This window comes from Polyergus mexicanus, unplaced genomic scaffold (assembly GCF_030449975.1).
Source record: "Polyergus mexicanus isolate NDT 795.1 unplaced genomic scaffold, iyPolMexi1.0 SCAF_21, whole genome shotgun sequence".
Taxonomy (NCBI): Eukaryota; Metazoa; Arthropoda; class Insecta; order Hymenoptera; family Formicidae; genus Polyergus; species Polyergus mexicanus.
The window spans coordinates 1260525-1273103 of NW_027223341.1; the positions used below are offsets into that span (position 1 = coordinate 1260525).

Below are 12579 nucleotides of genomic sequence, written 5' to 3' on the forward strand. Positions count from 1 at the left end.
CGAGGAATTATTCCTGGGTGCGAGCTTATGTTAAACAGCGTCGTCATCGCGAATAGAGAATGTATAAATAATTTCAGATCAGATGTTACATCGAGAATATTTATGGATTCGAGTATTCAAAATTGGCGTTGATAATAACCGATGATCCGGTGAAAGATTGCTACACAATTGCATCAATAATTTACTTTAATGATAGAGAATCAAAATGACCAAATGAGCGATCAAGTGAGCGATCGACCAAAGTTACGAGGGGAAAAAAAAAAAAAGAGCGATCGAAAATTCCATTGGAAATCACAGACGTCAATCTCGTCGGCAAAGTTCGATCTCGACTCACGGCTTCGAAGGATCCCAAGGGGGGTCCCAGTCGTCGGTGGTGCGCGCGCGCGCGCCACAGAGGGGACCGAAGTCCGGAGTGGGGGGGCCTTAAAGGGTGCCGTCAGAATTCGATGGTAGGAGTAAGCCAGCGTCACGCGCTAAGTCTCCCCACTCGTTGCTCTCGCCGCTGAATATCCCACCACCAAGGACCAGCACTAAGCATTCCATCGGCATGCCACGCTCCGACGGCACGATAGAAGACGCTCGTCGCTCGTCGAGTTAGTCGAGCTCTGACGCCAGTCGTGAGCGGTCGCACTTTCGGCAGCATTTGACGAGAAGAAACGATTGAGAAAGAGCGCATATACTCTCTCTCTCATCGCTTTATCTCAACTCACCGTCGACTCACGTTCTCCATCAATTGTTCCGTGCATCGATTGACAGCGTTCGAGCGAGCGAGAAAAAAGAGAGAGAGAGAGAGAGAGAGAGAGAAAGGAGGCACCGAGCGCAACGGACTTGGATTATCAGTGAAGTGATTGACTTCGGTTATACATATACGAATAGTGCTTTCACGCCGGCGGGGATTATTTGACTTGGGAATTTTCCGCGGGTTCTCAGTGATACTGAAAATAAATTAAAAAAAAAAAAAATATTAATAATGGTGACCGGAGTGGGTGCCACGATGCCGACGGGCGGAGTCACCGTCGGTGCAACACCACCCGCGCAACACGTGCCACAGGAAGCTGGTCAGCCTCCGGCGCAAACTACTCCGACTACCGCGACGACTACGAGGAGATCTGGAGAAAATCGACGGGTTAGTGTCACCTCTTATCGTCAGATATGAAAAAATTTCTTCCCTTCCATCTTGCATTCTTTACACTTTCAAGCAATTGATCTGGATTATTCGTGATACGGAAAAAGATGGCGATTAGTTACATATTACAAAATTAATGCTCGCTATGACAAAATTATTTTCTCTTCAATCGTGAGATACTTGAACGAGATAAATTGGCATATTTAATATTTTGAGTAAAATCAATCCGAAGTAAAATAGAACATCGCTCGATTCATACTTACTCGGCATTTGCTCTTCTTAAAAAGGGATTGTCAATAAGCTTCAATAATTTCTTAATCATCGGTTCACAATAATTATGTTAAGTTTTGTGAGACGAGAAAAATTTTATAACTCTATAGAAAAGAAAAAGATCAACGTTCTTAAAGTTCAACAATGTCATATAACGATAGCGTCTTTCGGCTATTTTTAAGATCCCGAAACACACGTGTTGTCGGATAAAAAATGAAAAAATGAAACGGAAAGAAAAAGAATAAAAGGAGACTGTCGTAAAAAAAAGTGGCATAAAATAACGGTTACTTTTGTTAATCATTGCGAAAATGACCATTAGAGACTTGTGTTAGATTGTTGTAATCTCAATGATAAACCGTTATGAGAAGACCCTTCATAAACCCGAGGTGTTTCTTCCTTTTTTTTTCGAATTTTTTTCGACGTGGCACTTTATTGTTTTCGGCGCATTCATCGATATACGTTTCTAACTTTGTTTCTGACCGATCGAATTTTATGAGATTTCTAACTATTATTTCTGGAATATTTCTGTTTACAGAGCAATAAACCCATTATGGAAAAAAGACGCCGGGCCCGTATCAACAGCAGTTTAAACGACCTGAAAACCCTCGTATTGGAATCTATGAAAAAAGACGTAAGTATCCTGCTATTATATATTTATTTTGTATAGAACATAATTTTCGCAAGGACGCAATAGTAAAAAAATATTAAAAAATTTCTAATTCTTTTGAAATTTTAATATAAAATATAAATTTCTTGTGAAAACTATCTTTTATTCCAGATTTTTATTTTCTCTCTCTCTCTCTCTCTCTCTCTCTCTCTCTCTCTCTATTTCCAAATTTTATATTTTCCACGCATTCTACTAATATTTCATCGATCAGATCGTCTAATCGTCTTTTTTCGTTCTTTCTGTTACAGCCGGCAAGACATTCGAAGCTCGAGAAGGCTGACATTTTGGAATTGACCGTCAAACATTTGGAAAACCTTCAACGGCAGCAGGTCGCTATGGCCGCTGCGACAGATCCGAACATACTCAATAAATTTCGCGCCGGTTACACGGAGTGTGCCAGCGAGGTTAGCAAATTTCCCGGTTTGGATGCTTCGGTGAAGAGACGTCTGATAGCTCACTTGGCCTCGTGTCTGGGTCCGGTTGAAACCAATACCAACAACGGCCAAACGACGACTCAGCAGCCTGTTCAACCGGCGCCTCCGACGACGCAATTACAAGTGCATATCCTGCCTCAGGTTGACGCAACCCCGCGGATTCAAGTTCAGCAATCGAATGGCATTTTTTTCACTAATGCCAATGGCACCGGCCTGCAACTGGTCCCGACCAGACTGCCGAACGGCGACATCGCCCTGGTACTTCCGGCGGGAGCGAAAGCCGCGGATCCGTCATCGCCGTCGTCATCTCCGGCGCCGAGCTCACCGTTACCAACTCTCATCCCGATCCCTCAGAGAACCGCCAGCACGGCATCTGCGTCATCATCGACCTCGTCCACCAGCTCCACGTCCACGTCAGCGGGGAGCCCCGTAGCGTTCGAGGGACCCCCTACGTCCTTCCGCGAGCAATCTACCACCTACAGCCCGGCCAACAGTCACAGAGATGTCGCGACATCCCCGGCGAATGGTTATACCAGCGATCCAGAGTTCGATCCGCGCGTCTACAGTCCTCCCCTTCAAAAACCTCTCGCGCTCGTAATAAGGAAGAGCGTGATGCCGGCGGTCGAGGATAAACCGTGGAGACCGTGGTAAAGAGAAAGGAAGGAGAAACGGGCACGTGCGTGATAATAATCAAAGTGATATATAGTGTCGATGGTCAAATCTGAGAATGTGCTAATTGAAACTTGCCGGTTTACGCATCGTATAAGAAATTCCGCGAAAGAAAAAAAAAAAACATGTTCCTCAATAACGTAGATGATGATGGACTCGCGATCCCGTCCGTGAAAATTAGAGGATCGTTAGAAGACATGAGTTTAATCCTGCGCGTACACGATCGGCCAGTAGCCAATGAGGCAGCCTTATTAATAGTGCCTTGTAAATATATTAAATTTTGGTGTGCCGGAGATGAGCGTGTATGCTTTCTCCGAGATATCGTGAAATTAGTCTTTTCCGTCTTATCTCGCATCGTCATTTTCCTTTGCTCCCCTTCTCATCTCCCCGATTTTCCTTTTGTACATAAGTTATACAAATATTAATATTTTAAGTGCCTTATGCAACAAGAATCACCGAGGTCTTCCATTCTGTTTCTTGTACGTAAAATACTAGACGATTTGTAGTATATCGTTGTAAGTACGAAGAATGTTTTTAGTTATTACGATATTTTTTAGGCTTAGTATTTTTTAAGTTTAGCAGTCGCGTGAGTACGAGAAATGTATGAATGTAAATATGAGAACTAATTGCGAAAGAACACGTTATTTATATTTATACGAGTGCAAAGAGGTTATATTTATAATTCCTCTCTATTATGAGAATAGACAACTGACGCTTACTATTGCAAGAGCATCAAATAAACGTTGATCTCTTTCTCGAAACATAATTTGTTCGTATTATAAATTAATCGCCCAATCAATTCCTCAATCCCTATTACCTTCATTATAATCATTTAAATATTCTTTTTTTTCTCTCTCTCTCTTTCATTTCGTTCAATTTAACCGAATATAATTGCGTGCGCGAAGCAAAGTTATATTATTTTTTAATAATAAAATCTTAAAAACTAAATATATATGCAGCGTATAAAAATTCAATATTATAAATCTTTAAAAAAAAAATGCGAATAAAAAAATATAGTTTTGTAAGAATCTAAAATAAAAATAGCTGCGCTTCTTGATCTTAAACTTACGCGTCCCTATACGTCCGATACGCTGCACGTCTCAAGCGAGACTGATCCTGCTGCTCGGCTGCGAGATTCCTGGCGCTAAAGTGTCGCCATCTGACGGAGAAACCCAACTTCACAGGCGAGAGTGAACCGATCCCGGCGAAAAGACCACTCTACGTCTGACCAGGCCCGAAAAAATCTCTCCCTTTGCCTAAAGTACCAAATGCCAGGAACCTGCTGCCTCCTACGGAGTTTTGCTCAAACAGTATGGGATCCTTACAGGATCTTAAAGGACCGGAATTTTTCTCTCATTCGATAATAAAGATCAGCACAATTTATTCACATCGCGTTGCGCGTCGTGAACGAGAAATAGTATTTTATTTTCTCTTCCTCTCTTTTTCTTCTTTGTCAAAAACATTCAAGTTTTATTTGTGAAAACGGCTACAATTTATTAATCAATTGTTACGAGAAAAATAATTCTTGATATTTATCAGAAATTTGCGCGAAACAACGATTGATTAGCGTTAAATTCCAACAAATTAAATCGGAATGTAGATTACTGGACGCCACGGAATCTAATCTCTTAACTAAACTAGACAAACAAATGATCGATGATTATCAGACGCGCTTTCAAATATTAGTAATTTTCCAACAAGCAATCGACATTCTTACCGCAGTAGTTTAAAGTAGATAAGACTGTCTTCAACGTGCAAACAGTTGCAACATATGCTTAAATATTGTGCCTGACAGTCACGTACATTTCGTTCATTCGTACGAATTTCCAATTGCACTCAAGTATATCCCTAAATATTTATAAAATTATCTAATCATTGATCTAATTTATTCTAATTTATTCTAAGAAAGGATTACACATTATCGAAAGAAATATTTGAAGTGTCTATTATTATTTATATATATATATATTTTTTTTTTACGTTTCTTATATATTTTTTAAACAAATGTCGTTAGTTTTAGCTTTTTTAATTTCATTTTTAATTTTTGCATTTAATTTGCATTGAAAAACATAAGAATATTTATCGCACAAGCATGCATTTTGGCTGAAGCGAAGAGTAATGTTTAAGAAACGTTTAAGAAATCGCAAAAAAACGTACATTACCGGGTGATCTTCGTGAAAACCGCGAAAGTCAAAATTACAATAATGTCCTCCTCTGTAAGCAATAGCATTCCTATAGAGTAATTTTATTTACTCTACAGTATTATATACTACGTAAAATAATTACATATTAATAATATTATGCGGACAGGAAACGTAGACATAAAAAAGAAAATAACGAGTTGTTCTGAAAATTATAAACCGGATTCAACAATAAAAATGTTAACAACAGTATGTTATCGAAGCTTGACTACTAGTAGTCGTTTGCGTTAGTTGTAACTGACATATTTGATTAGCACAAAAGAAATCTCGTTATCGCTAGCTTTTACTACGACGTTTTATTTCGATCACGATCGATAACGAATCCGGGTGTCGGGCATCTAACACATACGCGTTATTACAATCATACTTTTATCTGACCACACACGTTATCTGATTATATAAACGTTTCGACAAACAGATCTCACAAGATATCTCTGCGAGTTATGTATGTCTATATATATATTTTTAAAACGGAAAGAAAAATTTGACCCCCACCGGACACGACGGCGCACGCGAGACCTGCTGCGATGATGAGCCCTCTCATCTAGATGACTACAAATTTCACCATCCTACAATCACGAACCTACTTTTTCTTCGCCTACGGGCGACTAGGCCTAATGATCATTAGGATATGACAATTGCCGGAGATTGTTGCGTACGAGGAATTTAATTATGTCAAATCCGCGGCATTATATCTAACCAGCAACTAATTTCGTTAGTTCGAGTCGCGCCAAAAACTGCATTCCTCTGTAGCAAAGACGATCGTCTCTCTCTTCCCTTTCGGCGAAAAGAATTATCATAATGCGCTCATTAATCTCACGACGAAAGGAACGGCGAAAGAATTGGCCAAGCTGAATATAATCGAAGTTTTTCGGGAATTTCTTTTGCTCGTCGGTCGTGAGTCGAGCGTTACCTCCGCATTAGGAAATTTTCTCGATCGCTCGTCTGCATTTTAACGTCACGCCAGCTAGATTATATACGTTGATATTCTATCGACGGATGATCGAGATGACGCGAGATGAAGGCCGCACGTGGCACAAAATCATTATAAAACATAATAATTCACTCGTGTGTGAATTGCAAAGATTAATTAATTACTAAGCGTAAATAGATTAAGTCGCGTCTCTTTGTCGTTTTCTTGATCTCGGCGCCTGTTATCTTTCTCAGATAAATTCTAATTTAAAGTGTCTCGATACGTTAACATACATAGATGAGCGTAATTTAAATCATTGTTGTACCAGTTTTTGCGTACATTTAACAAACTTCATTCGCGTTTGTTTCTAAATATAATATATATGCATGTAAAATACACACGCATACAAAATTTATTATTATTGTTTTCCTAAAATTTCTAATTATACTCGCACAAACTGCGCGGTATTCCCCGAGAAAGCTACACGTATTTATAATCATAGCCCGAAACTTGATTCCATCCGGCTCGTGAGACATCGAGATCCTCGGATCTTTCCCGGAGCGAATCTCTCTTCGGAATCCTCCAATCGTCTGACAATCAGCTGATTCCTAGAACCACGTGAGCGCGCGTTTGCTAGCCCGTCGCTCCGGCTTATAGCTCGGTCGCGGTCGCGTGGTTTCAAGGACACGGCAAGGTTGACACGCGCCGCCACTTACACGCTGGCGACTCAGTGAGTGGACTCCGATCTCGCTCGCACTAATCGACGTATTCCGTCTTTCGCATAAGCGTCACAGCATCGCCTGGTAATGCTGCTAAACTTAAACACGGACTTCGCGCGACGTTCGATGCCAGAATTTCGAGTGTCGGCTCAAAATCAACAGAAGCATCCTCGAGCAATTTGATATATCCATTATGATATATACGGTGTCTCTTAAAAAAGAAAATTTTATATATTTATTCGACATATATATATATATATATATATATATATATATTAAGATCATTTGAAAAATATTCTTATCAATTTTTTTTTTTTATCAAAAATGCATTTAATTGCCGTTATCGGCAATAAAACGGCTGTAATCCTCTTATACGACATTTGCACGATCGTTTGCCCGCCGTCTCACGTTTTCGATGATCTCGAACTTTTTTCGAGCCATTCGGGTACTAAGCGTCCCGAAGCGGCGCTTCGAAAGCGCGGCTCCGTGTAATGACGCGCGGGCCCTTTCGCGGCATCCGAAGAAGAAGTTTGGCATTTTTGAACGTTCCACGTGCCAGAGAACGCGCAGCAGGACGATCGCTATTTCTTTCTCGTCTGCGTTAAAACTACGCGATGCACGTAGTAGAAAGCCGGAGTTTTTGGTTGGTCGAAATATTACTTTAAATATATATTTTCACTGGAATAATATATTTTTACATAATGAAAAAAAAAAAAACATGTCAATTTATATCACTGGAAAAAAATCGATATAACGTACAGTACTTATTAATATTAATCTAATCTACGTTAATATAGTACTGTTTCTCAATCGATGGTTATGTATTTCAAGAATGCTTATGCGACGCGACCAGACGCTGAATAATCAACAGTCAATCGTGGATTCGAATATCCGGGATTGCCTGAAGCAGCTGTTGTTTGCGCGAGAGAATAACGACGCTGCTAATTTCCAGATACAACGTCAGCGGTCTTGACCTATAAACGTGAGAAATCTGAGAATTACTTACCCGTCGTTATTCCCGCTTTTGTATATATTCGCGAGAGTCCTTTTACTAACAATACTTTCGGCTAAATTAATTATTACATAAATATTTTTACAGTAAGGTACACCCATCGAACATAATGGTTACGCTCTTATCGACTTTTATTGAGTCCTATGTGTTCGCGACTACAGCCTCAACACTTTGTCATGCGATTCCTCGAACGACCACGACGATTGCGACAACACGCGCATAAGTCGCGTATTCGTTTCTCTCCTGTAATCCGGTGTCGGCGTTATTGAACACATCGCGAATGACAGCAATGACGATCTATGCTAGTCATGCTCGGCCATTGTTATCGCGAGCTTAACAGCGTGAAACGGTCGTCCGGAGAACCTTGCTCATCGCGTATAATCTGACATTTACATAGTCTCGAATATAGACTGAGACACGTTTCACGTGCTTATCTACCTTGCCATGAGCGTATAATGGCCGATATCGGCTATTTCATCAGAAACGTCATTCCGCCATGCAAAAAAATTTTCAGGAGGATTTGAAGCAAAAAAAAAAAAAGAAAGAAATTTACTCGTAATAATATATTATACATATTTCCATAACTGTACTATATATGTATATTATATAGAACGACTCTCTCTACGATCGAGTTATCGAGCAAGTCTCGCGTCCACGCATTATCAGCTACGATCGATTCATTAATCACTCTATTATTGCCATGACTGCTATATTACCAGAAACGAGTGCAAAATTATCGCGTAATTACCTCCCCGTTAGCACTCGATATAATGCGCTGGAGAGATGCTTCGGCGTCGATCATTTACGCGATATTCGCCTCACGCTCCACGAGACACACGTGGACGCCTCGATAAGGGCGTGATACCATTCACGAGCATGGCACACAATTTAGATTAATAACACGAGGCGATGAGACGAGCTATAAAGAAAGACAGGCAGTAATAGAAGAGAGAGAGAGAGACGAGAGTATCCGACGTCGTCGGCGATTACGTTTATTAAGATTATCGTTACTTCAATCCTCGCACCAGCAGAGCGGAGAGAGGTTCGAGGAGACGCGTGTGGGTCGGGAAACCGGAGTTATTTATGAAGCGTGCGAGAGAGCAGAGCTGCGCGGCCTATCTCCGATGCTCTTATTTCACTGTTTGTTTCCGAGGGCATAATGTCGCGTTAGAAAAGCGCGACACGCGCGGAGGCTCGCGCGCGCTCGCAGGCGCCTACGACGGAAGGCGCGCCTTGCGCGCGTAAGCGTATAGAGACGGTACGAGGATTCGCAGTATTATCGGATGTATAATTATCTCCCAAGCATAATCTAAATCTTATAGAACCGATTGTTAACTGCAATTTTTTATAAAATGAGTTATTACATGTAAATGAATTTTTAAATATCTCAAGTTTTTTGGAGATACCGCGTTACCGTGATGGATGATGATTCTCGATAATTTGGAATGTACCACGGCATCGACCGGAGAAATTCGCAATTTAATTACGGACGCGCGCGTAAGATTATTACAGAGGGTTACAGCGGAATTATCAACGCGCCGGAGGCAATTCGCGATCTGCGATCAACAGCAATCGGCACAATTATACTTCGGTTCCAGTAAATTTCCTTCATCAATGTTGAGCCCGCACATCCGTGTTTAAATATACCGGAGAATAAAAATAAGCGGCGGTGTTCCAATGTAGTCTTAACAGAATGCCCGCAATAATTACATTTTTCTCCTTACGCATTTTTTAACGGTATATTGAAAGTGAGCAAAAAATATTATATTCTATTTACGAATATTTTTAATATTTACGATCGATAATTGACGCGTAAATTCAGAGTTGGAAACGTTACTCTATACCGTTACTTGGAAAGTAACGACTCGTTACTTTCTCGTTATGTTTTTGTTTTTTGTAATGCTAAAATAAGCTATTAGATTATAAAATTATTTAATAATCAATATTAAATGTAATAATCTACGTTACAATTAAAAACTCTAAATTATTCTTATCTACAAAATATTTTTCAAAAATCTATTACATCTATTGAATATAATAATATAAAGATAATAAAAGATCAAAAATATAACGCTAAAAGTAACGGCCAATTCGTTACCGTTACTGTAAAAATGTAACGACGTTACCGTTACCGTTACAAACAGAAAAAAAAGTAACGATCGTTACCGAAAGAAAGTAACTGTAACGGTAACGACGTTACAAGTACTTCCCAACCCTGCATAAATTACTGATAACGCGAATTTCACGTTCCTTCTTATCCTTCTGTGATTAAGTCTGTGTACTTGAATTAATTCGCGTTAAAACTATATTGCGCGTCTTTCTTTGACGAATTATTGAACGCGTTTCCGAGAAACAAAGGCGAACGTTGTTTTTAGAATGTGCACGTGGAATGGAGATTTATTTTCCAGTTAGCTCGCGAATAAATCAAACCTCTGAACACTGTTGTTCTCACGAGAAAGGTTCTCGCCTGTTTCTCGGTTCTGCGACTGATAAACAACTGGTTAACTGATCGTAAAAGACGTCGCGCAGAACGATTTTCTGCACTCAGCCGAACCGCAGGAGATACATAATTTGCATTTCACCCAATAAACATTAATCTCGTAGCTCGTCGAATTCGATCGGCGCCGCGTCCTCGTAAAAGCGTCTTCGCAGGTTAATTAAGATCTCGCGACACGCCACGTAAATTTTGATCGTGAATTTCCGCCACGTGAGTGTACGAGTCCTCGATACACGGTTAATTCCCTCGCCATCTTTTTTTTTAAGATATCTCGCGCAGTTGTAACGGTAAGCAAGAGAGGAAGACGATGTGAAAATTCGTGAAACCGCAAAATGGAGGCGAATGTCGTCATCTTCATAAATCGCTTGTTTCAACGTCGTTGTAGAAAACTTTTCATCTCTAGACTTTTTTGAATGCGTTTCTCGAAAACATTCGCAAAATAACGATGCAACGCGATAAGATCTTCCTCGACTTGATAACGAAGAGGCGAGTAACCCCCCCCCCCAAAAAAAAAATGCGGACGGTGATTCCCGCGTTCGCACCTTTCGAGTTGCAAGATCGTCAATGTTTTACGTGCAATTATCATCTTAAGTATCTCGTTCGCCCTCTTCGATCAAATGCCTCCACTTTCCTCCAATTATTATGCATGAAGCTACGTAAGCCGAGAAACGAGTATTTCATTCCTTTACGAATGAAATATTTATACATGTTTTTTAATTCAATTCGCGATCCCAGATGACGAATATAATGAAGGCGATCTCTATTAAAGCAATTTCAACGGCTGATCATACGCATAAAATTATATGTACAGGATGGCTAAATAAAAATATATGACAATTTATCCGCGACTGATCGTCGCGGGAGATAGCGTTGACGATAACAGGGTTCGTAATTTCGTGAGTTTACAACGCGCAGCAGTTTCGCTTCGCGTGAAAAATTGCCGCTCGTCGTGCGAGTCCGCCTTAAGCGCGCGCGCGGTGATCGTCTCAAATTATAGACGAGCCGCGTGTGATATAGACGTCGCGCATCGCAATCCTGCGGACGGGGGACAGTGTTATTCGTATACATGGTATTTAGACATGGTGTGTGACATTTGACAAATATGCGAAAGCAAAAATATTACATGTATACAGTATGTCATAAAAATGAGTTCAAATATCTTTAATAAATTATCATTCGATACGATATACGAGTACCATATTCCGACAATTACAGATCGATCAGCGAGATTAAAGATCCTCGAGATCCGTCTCGAAATCCGGGGCTGTCGATCTCCCTTATCTGGGAGATCCCCACTCCTCGCCGTCTCGAGGATCAAATCCCGCTGAGAGCGAACGCCACGATGCTGCCGGGGCCGCGAAATACATTCGTACCCTTGTACGTGGGCTACGAGAAGCGACAAGGGCCCGAGAAAAGAGTTGGTACACGAAGATAAACATCGGGGGGATCCGACTATGTCGCCAAACATGAGCGCGCGTCTTCGTCTCTCGGCACGTCAATCACCCCGCGGATCCGACGACATGTTTATGCAACGCGAGAAGCTGTCGCTCTCCCTCCCTCCCCCCAACCCCAGCCCCCTCCCGTCGCGCCGTTCCCGCCATCCTCGGATCCTCCTCTCGAGACGACTCCTCTCGTTCTATACCGCGTACAAACAGAAGATAACGAGAAAATCCTCTCGGAATATATCCTCGGTCGAGGATACCTTGGCCGTTTCTTCTTTCAAAATTCATCTGTTTTTCGGGCTATCATGAGACGACTAGATTAAATCGCAGACGTGTACAAAATATAAAAATTACGCTACTTCTTCTTATGAAACGTTATGAAAAGAGAGATCAACGACCTACGTATCCCACTCTCGACAATTATGTCATTTTCGTATACTATCGCGCAAATAACTTGTAAAAATTCAGGATTGGGAAGTAACGCGTTACTCGTAACGTCGTTACCGTTAGAGTTACTTTTTTTCTATTTGTAACGGTAACGGTAACGTCGTTACATTTTTACAGTAACGGTAACGAATTGGCCGTTACTTTTAGCGTTATTTTTTCATCTATTATTATCTTTATATTAT

The 12579-nt window shown here is 40.8% G+C and overlaps 1 protein-coding gene across 1 annotated transcript; it reads left to right on the forward strand.

The window, feature by feature from the left end:
* The first annotated feature begins 241 nt into the window (after positions 1-241).
* On the forward strand, positions 242-3894 carry Hry (bHLH transcriptional repressor hairy). The gene is made up of 3 exons (XM_070312105.1): positions 242-1126; positions 1932-2027; positions 2312-3894. The coding sequence occupies exons 1-3, from the start codon at positions 971-973 to the stop codon at positions 3146-3148; spliced, it is 1089 nt and encodes a 362-aa protein (XP_070168206.1). The 5' UTR covers positions 242-970; the 3' UTR covers positions 3149-3894.
* Positions 3895-12579: the final 8685 nt, after the last annotated feature.

What these genes read in the sequence shown, in the direction of transcription:
- Hry (XM_070312105.1), top strand. Translation starts at nt 971, where the DNA reads ATGGTGACCGGAGTGGGTGCCACGATGCCGACGGGCGGAGTCACCGTC. An exon ending in GATCTGGAGAAAATCGACGG is followed by an intron (nt 1,127 to 1,931) that starts GTTAGTGTCACC and finishes TTCTGTTTACAG; the next exon opens with AGCAATAAACCCATTATGGA. An exon ending in TGGAATCTATGAAAAAAGAC is followed by an intron (nt 2,028 to 2,311) that starts GTAAGTATCCTG and finishes TTTCTGTTACAG; the next exon opens with CCGGCAAGACATTCGAAGCT.